The sequence below is a fragment of the Podarcis melisellensis genome (genome assembly GCF_964234715.1).
Source record: "Podarcis melisellensis genome assembly, chromosome: 8".
NCBI classification, from domain to species: Eukaryota; Metazoa; Chordata; class Lepidosauria; order Squamata; family Lacertidae; genus Podarcis; species Podarcis melisellensis.
Window position 1 is genome coordinate 79,877,760 of NC_138540.1, and position 19,016 is coordinate 79,896,775.

Genomic DNA, 19,016 nt, shown 5'->3' on the forward strand with positions numbered 1-19,016 from the left:
GCCAAATGGGTGCTCCCCCTCAATCACCAGGCTGGGAGGGGCAGCAGAGTCATGTGTGAGAGTTGGAAGCAGCCTTCAGGCGGAAGCCAGGGAAGGAAAGCCATGCTTGATTGCTGTTGTCAGGGTGGGTGGGCGTGTACGCAAATAGGTAAATATGCAAATGGGATGGTGGTGTGGTCTAAACCACTGAGCCTCTTGGGCTTGCCGATCAGAAGGTCAGCGGTTCGGATCCCCGCAACAGGATGCGCTCCCGTTACTCTGTCCAAGCTCCTGCCAACCTAGCAGTTCAAAAGCAAGTGCAAGTAGATAAATAGGTTCCGCTGCGGCGGGAAGGTGCGCTCTGGTTTCCATCATGGTGTCCCGTTGTGCCAGAAGCGGTTTAGTCATGTTGGCCACATGACCCGGAAAGCTGCCTGCGGACAAACCCCGGCTCCCTCTGCCTGAAAGCAAGATGAGGGTTGTGCAACAATAGTCGCCTTTGACTGGACTTAACCATCCAGGGGTCCTTTACCTTAAATATGCAAATAAACCATATATCATAAAGACACCACAGTCACCACTGACCCTCATTCCATGGAAATTGAACCCTGCACCTCAGATTGAGGTGGCGTGCAACATTATTCTGTGGCACGAAAGCAGGGCTGACCAACCTGGGAGGAGGGCCTATGAGCACATCGAATATCCAGCCTGTCATGTGTTTTAATCTGGTTTTAGATTACAGTTGATTTTAATTATTATTTCTGAATGCTTTAAATGCTTGTTATTTTCTTTTACAGATAAAAAGGAGCTGGGTCGGAGGGAGGGAGAGGAGAAATGCACACACACACAAAAACCCTCAAAAACATCACTGCACTTTGAGGCAGTAATGCGAACACACACCCTCGGTCTTTTGCAGTAGCAAGCCTGGCCCTGGAGCCCTGGAACGTCTGCCCCCAAATGTTGCCCTGATGGGGCAGGAACCAGCAGCCACTCATTTCCCCCTTCCCTTTTTTGGACCCCTCTGCCTGTCTCTCACCTTGCGTCCTCAGAATTGCCGCAATCCTGTACTTTTCTGCATTTCATTTCTCTCTGACCTCACTTTTTACTATTTCCTCACCCAACCAAACTCATAACTTCCCGCCTTCCTTTAACTTGACTAGACACTCTTTAAACAAATTTCAGGGTCTGCATTTGATGGGGAAAGCCGTGACAGTCCAAACTGAGTAGACCCAAAGAGATGACCTTTTAGCCGCAATTAGCTGTAGCCGCAAGTCTTTCTCAAGGGATGAATTGCTTCACAAGCAAATGAGGCAGTTGCGTCTGCTTGCTCAACTGTCATATTGAGAACTGACTAGTTCCTTGTCTTAGTTTTAAGATTTAACATGGTATCCTAACCTTGGGAGATAATGGCTCCCCAACAAAAAAACCTGTGAGTGGTACTGAGATCACTGAACTCTTTCCCTCAGCAAGAGTGTTGCTTGACCGATTTCCTGGAATGGGATAGAATTGGCAATGCTAGCTGGTACAACAACTCTCCGAAATAAAAACATTTCAAAAGAAGTTGTTAGCTGAAGAGACGAGAAACAAAGCAGGAGAACTCAAAGACAGCAGCTTTCATTTTTTAAAAAATACTGAAACACACAAGCACTTCATGCACATTTCATTACAATTCTCATAGTGACAGGTCTCAGGCTGCAATACTTTCAGAGTAAGCATGCATAAGACCCACCCCCAATCATTCTGCACAAGGGGAGAGGGGGTTCAGCTCACAAGACTTGGCAGCAGCCCCAGTCCAGCAAACTGACTAGATTCCTTCCTCCTTCCTCCGTCAATAGTGCAGATCACTGGTGGTTGGAGGGATGCCAGGAATCTGGGTTTGGGGGTGAGGAATTCAGAGGTTGCAAAAGCACAGCAGCTACACATTTACCCATCTTGCAGACCAGTTCATAACACACAGCACCATGAGCCAAATATGAGGGATTCTCCACCTTAGCTGCTTCGTACATGTGGACTGGGCAGCAACAGCCCCATTACACAGCTGATTCTGAGTGTTCTTAGCAATGCGGGAGAGGGGCAAAGGCGTAGCTCAGTGGTAGAGGAGCTGCTTAGCATGCAGAGGGTCGCCGGTTCAATTCCTGGCATCTCCAGATCGGGTTGGAAATGTCCCTATCTGAAACCCCAGGGAGATGCTGCCAGTCAGTGCAGACAAAATCAAATGGACCAGTGATCTGACTATGTATCAGGCAGCTTCCTAAGAGATGGATCCAACCATCTGGTTTTATATTAGCACCATCCATATCAAAATGCAGTTCAGTGTACAACACTGTAAACGCCCCCTGAAGACTGATTCACTCCACACAGACACAGGTAATTGTTTAGAAGAGAAGTCAGTACATAGGTGCAGTGAATTTGCCCGAGATAAAGGATGCCCTTCAGGAATAATGACACACATACTGAAATAAACGAGTGGGATGATGGTGGATGACCTCTATCTCCCATTTCCTAAAACCCATCCTTCTGAGTTTCATGGATAGAAAAATCAGTGGTCAGTTCCTAACATCTAAACCAAATAGGTTTTCCACACACTTAACTTGCCTTCAGATAATTTCAAGCTGAAAATCTTGGGTTGGAGCCCAGCTTAGGCTAACCAAGCCTACTTGTTGTTCTGTATGGGACAATGACAATAAAGATAATCGTATCGTATCAAAAGCAAGTCCTATTAAAATCAATTAAGTTAGAACTAGAGCCTTAGAGCAAACTTGTTGAAATCATGTTAGTCTAACTAAGTCCAACTGGCTTCACCTGCTCTAAACATGTCCAAGACTTCAACCCTAACTCTGCTTTGGAGGAAGCCCCACTAAATACAACAGGACTTACTTTGGAGTAAATATGATTAGGATTGCATTGTAAGCCTGGATACCATGCAATGGTACCTCGGGTTACAAACATTTCGGGTTACAGACTCCACTAACCCGGAAGTAGTACCTTGGGTGAAGAACTTTACCTCAGGATGAGAACAGAAATTGTGTGGTGGCAGCGGGAGGCCCCATTAGCTAAAGTGGTACCTCAGATCAAGAACTGTTTCAGGTTAAGAATGGACCTCCAGAACGAATTAAGTTTGTAACCAGAGGTACCACTGTACTCTTAATCTTTACATAGAAACCTCTGTTCTGCGACCTATCCCGGCTCTTTTGAAAATGCAGCAAAAAAAAATTTATCATGTACACATATACACACTGCAAACATCTATTAAAAGTGGTACAAAGTAGAGCTCTCTCCTTTTCCCATCCCAGCTGAACCACATCCACAGCCCTGAAGCCAGGCCAGGATTTCCCCTTCGTTCACTCAGTCCATCAGGGCTGTTCAGAGATGGAGTCCTCAAGAGATCACACATCCTCTTCTTTTCTGACTCCTCTGTTGCTGTATCTGAGACTCCAAGCTCTGGATCTGAGATTGAAGCTTTGAGAATTCCTGTTGGTACCCTTCTTGCTGAAGACGCCTCTGCTCCTGTCAGAGGAAGGGGGCGGAGAGATGCATAACAAAGTCAGCATCTGTTAATTGTAACACATTTTTTGGGGGGGGAGAATAGAGGATCACAAAACAGATGGAATTGGTCTACAACAGAACCCAGAGCTGCCAGATCCCAGGATCCATGGAAGTTTTCAAGGAACGAACAAAAACATGTTTCATCCCCTGCCCATGAAGCAACGAGGGTCACATTTCCTTCTGGACCATCTTCCAGAGAGCACATGTCAGTGATGGGAGGGGGCAGAAGCAAAAGAGGTTGGAGCAATTCATGTAAATTTTGTAGCCTTGTATAGTAGGTGTCAGGGACTGGCTGGACAGGAGAAGGCGTCAGATGCTGAAGGGGCACAGGGTTTAGTGAGCAGGAAGAACCTGACAGGGAGCAGTTCAGACTCTGAGGCTGAAGCAGAGGAGCGGGGGTGGTCAAGGGACTGCTGAAGAACCCAGGAAGTCTCCCTCTCCTGCTGCGACAAACTCCCCTCTCCACTTGCCTCTGAGAACCAGTGGTCTCCGAGATGGACTGAGCAGAGGCCAGAGGCATGCCAATGCAGTTTGAGACTGCTTGGGAAACATCCAGGAGGAGGAGGAGCCTTAGAGAGGGTGGAAGACAGGGACCTTCAGTCCTGGCAACCCTTCCATGGGGCAAGACCTACTGGGGAGTGTTGCTGAGACCGCAAGGCCAAGTTGCATATTTGTTTCCTTGAAGAGTCAACTTCACCAACAACGGAGACCTGCGTCTGACAGTAGGCTAGCTTCTACACATGCTCCACTCTCTAGCCAAGGAAGCAAGATGAAGGGTGGTTCCAGAGGGGTTTAACAATCAATCCCTTTTCACAGGGAACTTTTGAGTATTATAGCTCTGGGGTGGGGAATAGGGGGCCTCCAAAAGAACTCTCAGCATCCTTTACCAAACGACAGCTCCCATCATTCTTTGAAGGAAGCTGTGAATATTCAAAGTGGTATCACCAGGGCTTTCGATGTATGGTGTGACTGTGGCCTATAGAATAATATAGCCATCCCTAGTGCACTAACCATTGTGTCAAGAACATGTTGCAGAATACAATGAAACACCAGTTCTGAAGGGCCCCCTTAAGCTCCACTTACTGGTGTGCCCTTGCTGATCATGAAGAACTGCATGTATTGAAACCTCATTTTTAAGAAAAGCAAACAATATGGGAGCAGAGAAGGGCTGTTACCTGTAGCTTCTGGTTCAACAATCTCTCATTCGCAGCCAGGAGGGCCCTCCTGTCTTCATCCATCTTGGCCAACAACTGGCGCTTGTGCTCCTCATAGCTCCGATCCTTTTCCCGGATCATCTGCTCGGCCTGTTCTTGCATCCGTTTTTGCAGCTCAGCTTCCCGCCTGGCAGCCTCAGCCCTGGCTTTCTCCACTATAGTGGGGGAGGAACACAATTAGCAGGAATGTATTCTCCCACTAGTGGTGTTTTTTGAGCTGTAGAACAGAGGGGGCCTTCCAGATCTCAGTTGGGTCTTCAGCATGTCTCAGCCAATGTGGCCATTAGTGAGGGATGGGAGATGCAGTCCAGCCACCTCCAGAAGGTCATAGCCACCCCATTCCCTGCAATGAGCCCTGCTCTTTAGAGTGGCCTGTAATTTGGGGGGTCAGGGCTCCTGCCCATTAGCTGGGTGGAAGAGGGAGTGTTAAGTAGGTGTTGCTCATCATGGAAGCACCGCTTAATGAAGTGTCCTCTTGTAATGAAGAACATAAGAGCAGCCTCCTGGATCAGGCCTGGTGTGTTGAACTGAAAGGTAAGCTGGTCTGGAAACTTTGCATATTGGTGGTCAAGATGACCCCTGCCTAATCGGTAGCAGCTGCAGCACTGAGCTCATGTGTGCTTCACATGCTTTCATGTATCCACAGGCCCCAGGCATAGCTAGAGAGGGAGGTATGGTTAATACCACCCACTTGTGTTCCCAAGAGGCCCCAGGCAATGGTTAATACCAGGCACCTGTGTTTCCATGTGATGTAAAGGTAAAAGGTAAAGGACCCCTGAATGGTTAAGTCCAGTCAAAGGCAACTATGGGGTTGCAGCACTCATCTCGCTTTATAGGGCGAAAGAGCCGGCGTTTGTCCCCAGACAGCTTTCCGGGTCATGTGGCCAGCATGTCTAAACCTCTTCTGGCACAACAGGACACCGTGATGGAAACCCGAGCAGACAGAAATGCCATTTACCTTCCCGCCACAGCGGTACCTTTTTATCTACTTGCACGGGCGTGCTTTCAAACTGCTAGGTTGCCAGGAACTGGGACAGAGCAGTGGGAGCTCACTCCGTCACTGGGATTCGAACCGCCAACCTTCCAATCGGCAAGCCCAAGAGGCCCAGTGGTTTAGACCACTGAGCCCATGAAGACTGTGTTTATCTTTACTTGGGTGCAGACAAGCCATCTCCTTGCTGCAGTCCGTCCCATGGAATGATGTGAGCAGGGGGACAGAGGGAGCTGTCAGACTTTTGCTCTAGGTTTGGGATAATGAGTACCTACCACTGTGCTTACACAGAGTCTTAGTGGGTTGTATCCAATGCTGGTCCTACTCAGAGTAGACCAATTGAACTTAACAGACATGACTAACTTAGGTTCATTAACTTCACAGGGTGCACTCTGTAGGATCAGCATTACAGTCATACCTCAGGTTATGAACACTGTGGGTTGCGTATTTTGGAAGTACCAGAACAGGTTACATCCGGGTTTCGCCGCACGTGAATGCGCAAATACACAAAATGATGTCACACGCATGCGCAGAAGCGCAAAATGACATCACGCGCATGCGCAGACGCAGCACTTCAGGCTGCAAACACTGCGGGATGTGAACGTGCCTTCTGCACAGATCACATTCGCAACTCGAGGTATGACTGTAGATACAATCCATTGTTTACTGTGTTATCATTTTTTCGCAGCTACATTGGCCTGTTGGGGCCAGTATGTCTTCAAGGCAAACAAAGCCTACTGGACAGGCGCTCACCTTCAAGCTCCTTCTGTTTGTCCGTGAGGGTCTGGTCAGCCTGCAGAATGGACTGGGCTGCTGTCTCCTTGGATTCCAGGAAGTCTTGCAGGGCCTGGGAAGCCTGAAGAGAAGAGAGTGAGGTGGCTCATTTGGAACTTGAAGAATCATAAAGTCGGCTCTGGGCACTTCCAGATGGGTATCTATTGTGAACTGGCAATCCTCATGCATACACAATTTTCACAGTGACCTCACAAGTCATATGATCCACACCACACATTTAAAGCGCACAGCTTTCCCCAAGGAATCATGGGAACCCCAAGGAATCATGGGAACCCCAAGGAATCATGGGAATGCATGGGGCAGGCCATGTGACTGATGTTACTGCCATCAAAAAGCAAGTCCATATTCCCCCCACCCACTTAATCTGGATTTACCATAAGAAAAACTTAACTAAAATCCTATTGCCAGTGACTTGTTTGCAATATCCAAATGACCCAGTTGTAATATTAAACTCCAGATGGAAGTACCCACTGAAAACAGGAATCCCCATGCAATATCAGGCTCTAACTTTAACCCAAGAAGCCAAGGTTGCTGACCAACATACCATTACTCCCTTCTCAGGCGCCTGGTGATATTTCTCCACTACTTTCTTCTGGTCCTCAAGGAACCTTTGATAACCACCAGGCACTGCGTATTCCCCATTGCTAATCCTCTCCTCCATTTCTTGGAATAGCTCCATGAGCACAGCCAGGCAACGGTCTGATGACGCCTGCTCATTGCGAGTGCACAACTCTTGAAGTTTTTCTTGTAGCTGCCTCTGGAGGAGAGAGGTGGGCAGAGTCAGATAAAGCAGATGTTCCGTAATAAAGAGAGGCCTGTTATCCCCTGTTCCAGGAGTTCTCCAACCCTGAACCTCTTTGCTGGTCCAGCTGACCAAGGAAGTTCATAGGTGGTCCACTCCTTCCAACAACCCTGATCTTCATCGTCCGCCATCTAAGCTGGTTCATCCTAAACTTGGTCAAAAATCTCCAACCAATCTTTCTGAATCGGGCCCAGATATTAATTAGAGCAATTTCAGATGATATTCCGGGCAACCCTGCTGTTCCTTGGAAACTCAATGAGATTTTCCCATTTAAGATTGGAAAAACGAGCAACTGACAGAAACCAAAATTGACAGGTTAATCCATCCCTACTCATGAACATGATAGGGGAACAACTCAGATTAAGATACGATTTCTCCTTTTGTGAAAAATGGGGGGAATATCAAAAAAGTATTTTATTTTATTTTAAAAAGGAGATCAATGGGGGGAACAAGCTTCCCTGAAATACTGCTTCTCCACCACTGCCAATCTTCCCCTGTAACTTGAAGTCACAGAAGAGTCTTCAATGTTGTCCAAGATACCCCCTCCATTTACTCAGGGCAAGAATGTGGTCCAAAAGGCCTGAGCAGCATCCTATGCTTAGAACCAGGACAGCCAATATGTTCCCTTCCGGATGTTGCTGGACTCCCAACCTACCATCATCCTTAGCCAGAATGGGAGATGGTCAGGAATGGTGGGAACTAAGAGTCCAAAATATCTGAAGGCTACCACATTGGCTGTCCCTGCCTTAGAACGTGCTCCAGGATTTGCTGGGATGCACAGGAGTTCTGCAGCAGACAGAAAAGGCTCTTTGAACTTAGGAAACCAACCAATAGGGCCAACATCCTATTCCCACGAGAGACATAGAATCCTGTACCCCTAATTCTCTCTGGTGCACTTGGTCATCGTCCTTGAAGGCACGGGCCAGGAACACTTGAATGGCCTCCTCTTCGCAAACAGCGTGCACTTGCAGAACCCCTGCGACGTCCTCAGTGGGAGAACTCAACATGAGGTCCACCATTGCCTCATAGCGGTTCAGCGCATCCTTCACGGCGGCCTGGTTCTCGATCTGAGCCAAGGCCACCACAGCGTTCTCGATGCAAGGCATACATCCGTTGCGGATGGAGTCCACATAAGTCTCCACTAGGCTCCCCAGGGCTGCAAAAGGGAGAGGAGGATGTCTATTTTATTTCATTAACTTTCTGTCTTTCTTCATCCAGGGAACTCATGTTTTATTTCATAAAATCCAGAGGGGTTGTTTTTTTTTAAACAGAACATCAGAATCTTCTCCAAAAAACTAATGTCTAAATTTTGGCCTCTTGCACTAAATAAAAAGATTTTTTTAAATCCTCTGTATACTTGAGAGTGATTCCCTCAAATCCAATGGGACCTGCTTCTGAATAGACCCGCATTTGGAGTGGGAATTTTCTTCGGCTTCATGGGCCAGATTCTTATGAGGACTGACCTTTGGTACCAAATGTGAGAAGTGGGCAGGGCAACCCACTCAACCATCACCTGGCATCACAATAACGTCACTCGATTTGGTGCTCTGAAGTTCAGACTTCAAAGCATCTTGCAGGAAGAAAGGCACTGCTAAAACGAGGGGACAGGGGGACTTGGTTTCAATGAAAGCTGTGATCCTGCCAAACCGAGCAGGATTTAACTCTCTACTCATCACCTGATGAGTGGGGGTTAAATCCTCCTTGCTTTGGCTACATGGGTGAGTTCCCCATAGAAAAATGGAGCAGGATTAGACCTAATCCTGCTGTACTGGCTGTGTGGGCCAGTTTTTTGTGTGGAGAACTGGTATGAGCAGCCAACAGAGAATTGCCCCCCCTCACCCAACAGCTGATGTCACACATGCATTGGACCGATATTAGCTAATAGACAGGCGGTTACGGTTTTGGGGGAAATGGCCTCATAAGTCAAAATGGAACCCTGATGAGCCAAAAAGGCCCAACCCCTGCTGCATCTGGAATATTCCAGAAGCCTTTTCAATATATTTTCCCCTGCTTCCACTCACATGTCCCAGTCACCAAGTGCCCTCCCTGGATCACTTTGGCCTGGGCGTTCTCATAAATGTAGTTGCAGAAACAGTGCGTTTGCTTCACGAACTCTGCGCTCAGCCTCGATTCCGGGAGGTCTTCCAAGACGGCCAAGTCTTTCCGTGAGGCTGGGCATTCAAAGGCAAAGCACTTGCGGTTGGGGAAATACTGCCGCAGAAATTTCTTTGGAAGATCTTGTTTTTCGGGGGCATCTAATATAGAATCAAATTACACATAATACCGTTAGTATAAAGTGCTTCAACAGCTAGGGATCATTTACCTGCAAGGCTGCCTTACACCATATACAGTGGTACCTCCGGTTGCAAACGGGATCCGTTCCGGAGGTCCGGCCGTATCCCGAAGTTTTCGCAACTGAAGTTTTCGCACTTCTGTGCATGCGCGAGCGGTGAAACACTTCCGGGTTTGCCACTTTCACAACCCAAAGTTGACTTTACTTGAGGGTAACGTAACCCAAGGTTCCACTGTATTTGCTCACTTGACTGCTTTGATCTGCATAACTGGCACAGCTGCCATGCAATACCAGGTCCACACTTGCAAGAAATCACTCTTAGTGTGGCAGAACCCATACTTTGAAACTCCTTGCTTACTGACATCAGGCAATCACATTCCCTATGCTCTCTTCGGCACCTGCTAAAACACTTTTTCCTTGGACAAGCCTATCCAGACCTGAAGAATGTTGACTATTTTTAAAAATCTGGTTTTTATCTTATTGTGGATTTTAAATACTTTTAAAAAAAGTATTAGGAACCTGTTTTAGAATCAAAGAATCATAGAATTGGAAAGCATCTACCATATTTTTTGCTCTATAAGACTCACTTTTTCCCTCCTAAAAAGTAAGGGGAAATGTGTGTGCGTCTTATGGCGCGAATGCAGGCTGCACAGCTATCCCAGAAGCCAGAACAGCAAGAGGGATTGCTGCTTTCACTGTGCAGTGATCCCTCTTGCTGTTCTGGCTTCTGAGATTCAGAATATTTTTTTTCTTGTTCTCCTCCTCCAAAAACTAGGTGCGTCTTGTGGTCTGGTGCGTCTTATAGAGCGAAAAATACGGTAGTTCAACCCCCTGCAATGCAGTTTTAAACTGTTTAATTGTACAGTGGTACCTCGGGTTAAGTACTTAATTCGTTCCGCAGGTCCGTACTTAGCCTGAAACTGTTCTTAACCTGAAGCACCACTTTAGCTAATGGGGCCGCCTGCTGCTGCCACGCCACCGGAGCACAATTTCTGTTCTCATCCTGAAGCAAAGTTCTTAACCTGAAGCACTATTTCTGGGTTAGCAGAGTCTGTAACCTGAAGCGTATATAATCTGAAGCGTATGTAACCCGAGGTACCACTGTACTGGTAATGTCACCGTTGCATTCTTTTTGTAAACCACTTTCAGGTTTTCTTTTTGCAAGCAACCCTACTAGGCCTCCGCTTCAAAAGGAGCAAGGCCCAATCTTTTCAAGCAAGGAAAGCTCCCCACAGCACCTTTCTTCAACTTCAGGGCGTGCTCCAGATACTCGTCCTCTGAAATAGGGCACCCATCCAGCGTCAGCTGCAGTGTGAAATCCCGAACAGTCCAGATGAAGGTTGGGAAGAAGAAGGCAAAGTCATCAGGCATCTCATCATATCTGTTACTGCTCTGCCTGGCCGATGTCTTCACCTTGATATGCTCAGTTAATTCAGACACGTAGCTGGGGACTGAGTTAAGGAAATGAGTCATGTTTCCCCACCCCCATCCCAGAATAGAATAATAGTTTCTCAACAGTCCCTCCTTACAATGTTTTGTGTCTGTGATATCTATACTGGTATCCTCTGTCTACCTTTTGGTGATCATCCCCAGAAGTCAGGTTCAGTTTCCCTTGCCCTTCAGAGACACAATTGACTGGGGCACCAGACAGGGCCTTCTCAGTAGCAGCCCCAAGGCTGTGTAACGTCCTTCCTTGAGAATCTCAGCTGACTCTCTCCCTTTCAGTTTTTGTTCAGGGATGGGGATTCGGGCCAGTGGTCAGGGATGTGGGAGTTGTAGTCCAGCCAAACTAGAGGACCACAGGTTGGCCAAGCCTGTGCCAAGGGAGAAGTCTAATCCCCCCCCACACCAAACTACATTTCCCAGGGTTCTCTGGTGCAAGTCATTTTACTTCTCATTGAATTGTGCAGTGAAATGGCACTATGCACCTTTCTTTTAAACCTGGATTTGCCCTCACAGAAGTCGAAATCACCCTGACTTGGAATGGCTTGGCATTTTCACTTACTGCACTAAGCTTCACAATTCCCTAGGTGTTTTGTTTTAGAAAACGCTAAATTAAAAAAAAATATGCTAAAGTGGATATGCAATCCTCACCCCCATCAAAACATGCAGCAAAATAGGACCCCGGTCTTTTTTCCCCTTTGATGGATCACTCCTATACAGTATATCCCATTTTTTTCCTTTCCCCCATCTTTTAACAATGTTTCTTAACTTACAGCTATACCTTACTTGGGACACGGGTGGCGCTGTGGGTTAAACCACAGAGCCTAGGACTTGATGCTCAGAAGGGCGGCGGTTTGAATCCCCGTGACGGGGTGAGCTCCCGTTGCTCAGTCCCTGCTCCTGCCAACCTAGCAGTTTGAAAGCACATCAAAGTGCAAGTAGATAAATAGGTACCGCTCTGGCGGGAAGGTAAATGGCGTTTCCATGCACTGCTCCAGTTCGCCAGAAGCGGCTTAGTCATGCCGGCCACATGACCCGGAAGCTGTCTGCGGACAAACGCCGGCTCCCTCGGCCCATAAAGTGAGATGAGCACCGCAACCCCAGAGTCGGTCACGACTGGACCTTTACCTTTACCTTTATACCTTACTTAAAGTTGCTCGGCAAACTGGAGAGGAAGGAGGCTGTACAAACAGAACTAGTATAATTTAAGAGTCTCTTAATCCCTCTAACAGACGTTCCCAATTCCATAAAGCTCAACAAATTTTAATTCTACAAAGACCCCTCTACAAGGTACTGCATCATTCTGAGAAGTCTGCTCTCTCCCCCTCCAGCTCCTTCATTTGAAGCCCTTTTGGACTTCCACTTAAAAATACTCCTGCCCCTCAATTAAGGACCCTGGAGCCCTCATTGTCACACCTGACAAGGGCCTGATGAGACATCACAGCATTAGGATTCCCATACACTTCACTAACCCGTGTTTCTGCCAGGGAGCACTCTTACAAAAAGATACTGCAGTTTCTCCAGAGCATACTGGTCGATGGTGTGCATGCTGTTGTAGACAAAGGTGCTGCTAAGCAGAATGGAGAGGGCAAAGATCCACGCATCGTTCTCAGGGTTGCTCTGCAATGGAGGACGGTAAGCATAAAACTACTGGGCAACAAGGTGCTAGAACTGGACCGAGGTCTCCGCTAGGGGTGTAAGATGGCATCATAAACCATACGTGTCGTACGCAGCACTGTTTCCATTCCACTGCGGTTCATCTTTTGCCAAACACTTTTATTTGTCTGGCTGTCTGCTGCAGCAAAATTCCGCAACTTACACAATTTATGTGATTGATTATGGAAATTGCATCAAGTAAGCAAGTTGCATTGTCACTATGTTATCACACCCTGTTCATTTCAACATGGGTCATATCCACTGATTTCCACTCCTGGCATGGGACAAGAATGCGAGCGTTGGCAATTTTTTTGTCTGAAATCTCAGATCTATCAGAAATCTCTCCACCCATTGGGGCCCCTGGGGTGCTGTCCTGTTCCCACTGCATCCTAGTGTGCCTCCTGCTGCCTAGGGAGTGGCCCTGATCTCTTAATTCCTCTTGCAGATAAAGGCTCCATGGTGAGCTATCCTGGCTGCCCCCACCCCAACTCACCTTCTCGACATCACCCAGCCCTTCCGTGTCCAACAGCACCAGGGTGTGATCAGGCTTCAGGGGATGTGAGCGACACCACATCCAGATACCTTTGGTGGCTGCTTGCACTGTGGATCCCAGAGAGAAACCTATAGCGGGCAGTGTAGAAATGGGAAGGACAGAAGCAGTGAGGCATGCAGCTCTGCAATTTCTCAACCACTGCCAACGAAAACATACAATGTCAACACTTCTGACTTGCTGGTAAATCAAGGTGCCTTAGGCGTCATGCGTATCAAGTCTCAGGTTTCTGGGTAGTGTGAAATTGCCTTAACTGTTTCGGGTACACTTTTTAGAGCAGTCTTCCATGCTTATAGATGAGGGTGTGGAGGTCAGAGCAACCCCATGCCTCCTGGTCCCAGAGCCCATAGCGTACAAACCCTGTCAGGGATGTCCACACATGCATTGAGGGTATAGGTGATATCACAGCCCCAGAGAGCAGGGGAATCCTAGTAGTACAGAAAACAGGAGGATCTGCTCACACATAGATGTCCATGTTTAAAGCATAGCATATTTCCAAGCACAATTCAAAGTGTTGGTGCTGACCTTTAAAGCCTTAAACAGCCTCGGCCCAGTATACCTGAAGGAGCATCTCCACACCCATCGTTCTGCCCGGACACTGAGATCCAGCACCAAGGACTTCTGGTGGTTCCTTATATCCCTGCCTGATCGTTGAGATTTTTGCTGGACTCACTGTGAGTGGTTCCCCCAATAGCTCAGACACACTGCTCCTATCCGATGGGAACTGTGTGTTCAGTTATATGGAACTTCCTTCAGGCTGAGGGCAGACAATTCCCCCCTCACTGTTGAACTTCTGGCACTCAGTGACAATGCCTCTTATTCCAGCAGAATGATCTGGGGTTATTTTAAACTGATTTGATTGTATCTTTTTGTAACATCCCTTCTACACCGCTTACAAACTACTGTGCTAAGTGGCATACAAATGGTTGAAATAAAATAAATCGGTCAAGAGCGTAAGCTCCTCTTGTACTGGGGGGGGGGAGAGATGGGAGTCAGTGGGAAAGGCTTCACTGCACTGAAGAACATAAGGAAAGCCTGGCCCATTTAGTCCAGCATTCTAGTCTCACAGTGGCCAATCAGATACCTGCAAGCAACTCTCCTGCAAGTCTGCAAGGAGGACCTGAATGCCAGCTCACAGAGCAAATATACGGGCCAGTCCTACTGTTAGGTAGAGTGAGAACGTCACCTTAGGCAGCAGATTTTGAGTGCCAGGAACAGGCAGTGGTTTCTGCTATGTGCTTTGAGGAGTTTCTGCTTCAAATACCAAAATCACTTGACTAGACTTGAGTTTTACATAATTTAACATGGGGATGGGGCAACAGCTGGGGGGGACCATTTGCTTTACTGCCACAAGCAGCTAAATGCCGTGGGCCAGCCCAGCCCCACAAAAGTATGTCTTATGTTCCTACCTCCTTTGTCCTTTCCTGCCAGCTTGTTCATGAGGTAGGACTTGCCAGTGCGGTACAGTCCCACGATGGCCACCACAACCACGGGTTGCTGGATGCTCTGCAAGATCTTCAGGGCTTCCTGGTTGACCCGCAGCTGTTCTTTGGGGTTGTTCTCGATCAGGCACATTGGCTCTTCCATGATGCTTGGCTGAGCTCTAGCCAAAACCAGGCCAGGAAGGAGACTGGGGACACTGAGGAATCTGTATGCTGCAAAGGGTATAAGTTTAACATTCACAAAATGCTATGTTTGTGTGCATTGTGTATGAAACTTTTGCAGGATGTTTTTTTTGCAGAGAATTGTACAAGTGCAATAAAGGAAAAAAGAAAAAAGTGTTTTTGCAGCTATAGCTGCAACAAGGAGATGGAAAATTATTTTCAGTGTTTATTTTAATTGGTGACTCATCCTTGGCAGTCTGGGTCTCTCTCAGAAGCTGCCAGCTTATTGAGAAAGAGAATAGTTCTTTAACTGTACAGTGGTACCTCGGGTTACAGATGCTTCAGGTTACAGGCTCCACTAACTCAGAAAAAGTACCTCGAGTTAAAAACTTTGCTTCAGGATGAGAACAGAAATCGTGTTCCGGTGGTGCAGGAGGCCCCATTAGCTAAAGTGGTGCTTCAGGTTAAGAACAGTTTCAGGTTAAGAACGGACCTCCGGAATGAATTAAGTACTTAACTCGAGGTACCACTGTATTAACAAGTGAGAACATAAAAAAACACACACAAAAACTGCATTGCTAGTTAAAACAAAAAAAAAATCCTTCCAGTAGCACCTTAAAGACCAACTAAGTTAGTTCTTGGTATAAGCTTTCGTGTGCATGCACACTTCTTCAGATACACTGAAACAGAAGTCACCAGACCCTTCTATATAGTGAGAAGGTGGGGAGGGGTATTACTCAGAAGGGTGGTGGGAATGGGTGATTGGCAGATAGCTGTGCTGAGCCTGCCAATCACCCATTTCCACCACCCTTCTGAGTAATTTTTTTTTGTTTTGACTATGGCAGACCAACACGGCTACCTATCTGTAACTGCATTGCTAATTGTTTAACAGCAATGTGTTGATTTGTATTTGCAATTTTTTTTGTAACAAGTTAAGAGACTGCAGTAGAACTTTGGCACTCTTTCTTGTTGTGGAGAGCTTGTTGATTCCTACTCTGCACAAAGTCCTGATCAGGGATTTCCGCTCCCAAAACTCTAGCACGGGGAACTGAATGTCAAGAACAGGAAGGAGAATACTTCAAGATGCTGCTGCCAAAGGTGGCTAGAGTGAAGATCCAGGTAGCTGGTTAGAGGTTTGAGCATTTTCAAGGTTAATACATTCCACTTCCACACTGGACATTCACTGTGAAACAGCCATATTTACTCACTGTTCAAAGGTCATCTGTACTTCATTGAGCAACACACCTCCTTCTCTTGTTTTCCCTGATCAGCTACCTTTTATTCTTTCAGGGCTCAGAAAACCCGACTTCTTTCATTTGGTGGAACCCAGTTTCCCCAAGTGCAAATGGTTTATCACGCTGCTTTGGGGCCAATTAAGGGCTCTAGTACACCACTGAAAGCCCTTTTGAACAGCCATGACTTCCCAAACAGCTGTAGCCTGTTAGGGGGACCGGGCTTGGCTTCTGTTAGGAGACTCCTTTCCTCCTCACTGAGTTACAGCTCCCAGCAGAAGACCTGCACGAACTGAACTAAAAATAAAATCTTGACTGCCTCCCAAAACATTTCGCTACAATAACAGCTCTGTGCCTGGCTTTGTCTGGGGGGGACTGGCTGAATCATAGCTTGTTTGGTTTTCCAAAGATTTTCACCACCACCCTCCGGATACAAATGCATTATAGAAGAGATTGTGGTTTGTCGTAATTGTTTGTGCAGTGTGTTGTTTTATTTGTTTAAAAAGTTGTTGTTTTATAAAAAAAAAAGACAAAGCAAAAAGACTCCCTCCCCAGCCCCCCTTCACTCCTCCGCACAAACTCACCCCTCCTCTTCCTCCGACGCGTTACGCAATCCTTTCTTGGAAGTTTAGGGAGAAATAAAGTGGCGGAACCCGGCGCGCAAACCTGGTCGTGGGGCGCTGAGCCGGCGCGCACGGCAGGCGCGTCCTGGTGCGGAAAGCAGCGCAAGGGAGCCGCAGGATTTCCCCCCCAGAAAGACGAGGAGACAATCCAGCGAAGGAGCCGCTGCCTGGAGACCCCGCGGCTCAAGCTTCGCCGACGCGCAGCTGTACTTTCGGTTTCGCTTGCTGCGGGGAGGGGCGTTTTTTTACGGGACGAGATCTCGCCTCGCCCTCCCCGGGGGAAAGTCCCATCTCTGGAGCCTGCCTGGTTGGTCCTCCTCTCGCCACTGCCACGGTCGTGGGAAAGGCCAGATCAGCTTTCCCGAGTCATTATCCTAAACCGCTTTGTGCGCTGGATCTTACAGGGTTGTGAGGATGAAACGGAGCGAGGAAGACCCGGGTCTGCCGCCTCTTGCTCCTCGGAGGAAAGGGGAGATGGGAATAAGTGATATTGACTCTAGGGGTTGTAGGAGGGGCGGGGACGCGTAGCCTGTTGCCTACACGTGTGCGCAGTGAAACGTCTGCACCCACTGCTACCGGGAAATTGGAAGGGGGGTGAGAGACCTCCCCACCACCGCCACGAGTCTTTTATCTCCACAACATGAGGCATAGACAAAGGGTTTCCGCTGCACATTACCATTCACTCGCACACAATACCACGCAGAGGTATTTCGCTGCCTTTTCACCCGTCAAACCAAATCCTCTAGTGTCAAGTGAAAATAACAGCAACATACATATCTGCAAGGGAAGCTCAGCTCAGGAGCCGACGACTCCCCGCTGAAACCCAGGTCTCCAACGAAGGGAAACAGGGAAAGTGTCAATACCAAATGTAGCAATTCACTGTTAAACGTATCTGTGTACAGTACTGGCTCAATGGGAAAACCTTAGAAAGTCATCATAACTCACTCATTTTATCAATCTTCTCAGTTCCACGTTTCACAAGCATAGAGTAAGGTTGGTAGTACAACAGCTTTGTAAACAAACATTTGGGTTTCCCTGCGAACGTCCCGCTCCTGAAACACTCTGCATTTCTATCGGGAGAAAGCTGTACTCTGAGAGCTCTGGCGATACTGGATTTCGGCGTCAATGTTGGCCCTTGTGGGAAGATAGGTAGGAGAAGTGATCAACATTTTCCAATGTTACACCTTTGAGTTGGATTTGTGGCGCTGCAGAGGCGTTGTTTTGTGCTTGTTGGTGCAGCACTTTGGTGTTTTGGATGTTGAGCGATAGGCCAAGCTTTTCGTAAGCTGCTGTGAAGATATTTAGGATGGCCTGGAGGTCATCCTCTGAGCGTGCCCACACTACGTTGTCATCAGCATACTGAAGCTCTGTGATGAAAGTTATGATAACCTTACTCTTCTTTCAGCCTACTCAGATAAAAGAGCTTTCCATCTGTTCAATACAGTGGTACCTCGGGTTAAGTACTTAATTCGTTCCGGAGGTCCATACTTAACCTGAAACTGTTCTTAACCTGAAGCACCACTTTAGCTAATGGGGCCTCCTGCTGCTGCCATGCCGCCGGAGCACAATTTCTGTTCTCATCCTGAAGCAAAGTTCTTAACCTGAAGTACTATTTCTGGGTTAGCGGAGTCTGTAACCTGAAGCGTATGTAACCTGAAGTGTATGTAAGCCGAGGTACCACTGTATATGATGTCTACTCCAGAGGGGAGTTTCCCTTCAACAAAGTGTAGGATCATGGCAGTGAAAATAATGAAAATACATTTCTTTGTACTGTGATGGGGTAAGTGTGAAAGGCTATATTTGATTGACAGGGGCATGGCTGGATCTCAGGTTCTACCTGAGGCCACACCTTTTCTGTGACATATCTATGATGTCTTGATGATGCATCCTGAGTTGTATTATGGGAAACTTTGGGAAACTTTGGGAAGATAAGGATGTAACCATTGACCTGGCTGCTTCATCTTCGTGGTAGCAAGAAGTCTTCTTGCAGCAATAAAGATCACACCAACTGGCTGCTGTTTTGCTTCTATCTCCTGGCTGAAGTCTCTTGCTTGTGACCCCAGCCTGAACCTATGGGAGTCAAGGTTAGACGATTGTGGGTTGCTTCAAGGACTCCCTGTTACACCACCATCTCTGAAACCCCATTCAAGGGAGCTTCGCAGTTGAGCACGCATTTGCAGCTCAGCTTCCCCGCATTTAAGCCCAAACCTGCCACAGCACGCTGAGTTGCATTCAGATCGTATCAAGATGATGATATGCATGAGCTAGATGAGCCCCACCTTCTTCCC

General features: G+C 47.5%; 1 protein-coding gene across 4 annotated transcripts; it reads right to left on the reverse strand.

The window, feature by feature from the left end:
- Positions 1 to 1,577: 1,577 nt before the first annotated feature.
- On the reverse strand, positions 1,578 to 17,611 carry LOC309376007 (guanylate-binding protein 7-like). Of its 4 annotated transcripts, none has more exons than XM_081922137.1 (11): positions 16,772 to 17,611; positions 14,679 to 14,924; positions 13,213 to 13,340; positions 12,536 to 12,683; positions 10,859 to 11,071; positions 9,349 to 9,582; positions 8,203 to 8,483; positions 7,070 to 7,282; positions 6,484 to 6,586; positions 4,701 to 4,894; positions 1,578 to 3,486 (listed from the first exon to the last, which is right to left on the reverse strand). In XM_081922137.1, exons 2-11 carry the CDS (start codon positions 14,854 to 14,856, stop codon positions 3,358 to 3,360), a joined length of 1,821 nt encoding a protein of 606 aa, XP_081778263.1. In that variant the 5' UTR covers positions 14,857 to 14,924; positions 16,772 to 17,611; the 3' UTR covers positions 1,578 to 3,357. The 4 variants fall into 4 exon arrangements, with proteins under 4 accessions (XP_081778263.1, XP_081778261.1, XP_081778264.1 ...); XM_081922135.1 differs by having other exon boundaries at positions 16,690 to 17,611; XM_081922138.1 differs by having other exon boundaries at positions 10,859 to 11,064; positions 12,574 to 12,683; positions 16,690 to 17,608.
- Positions 17,612 to 19,016: the final 1,405 nt, after the last annotated feature.

Bases quoted from the DNA above. Each gene is read 5' to 3' on its own strand.
- LOC309376007 (XM_081922137.1), bottom strand. From the start codon at position 14,856: ATGGAAGAGCCAATGTGCCTGATCGAGAACAACCCCAAAGAACAGCTG. The intron at 13,341-14,678 runs GTAGGAACATAA...TGCCCGCTATAG, and splicing joins GGCAGGAAAGGACAAAGGAG to GTTTCTCTCTGGGATCCACA. The intron at 9,583-10,858 runs GTGCTGTGGGGA...ATTCTATATTAG, and splicing joins CGCCCTGAAGTTGAAGAAAG to ATGCCCCCGAAAAACAAGAT.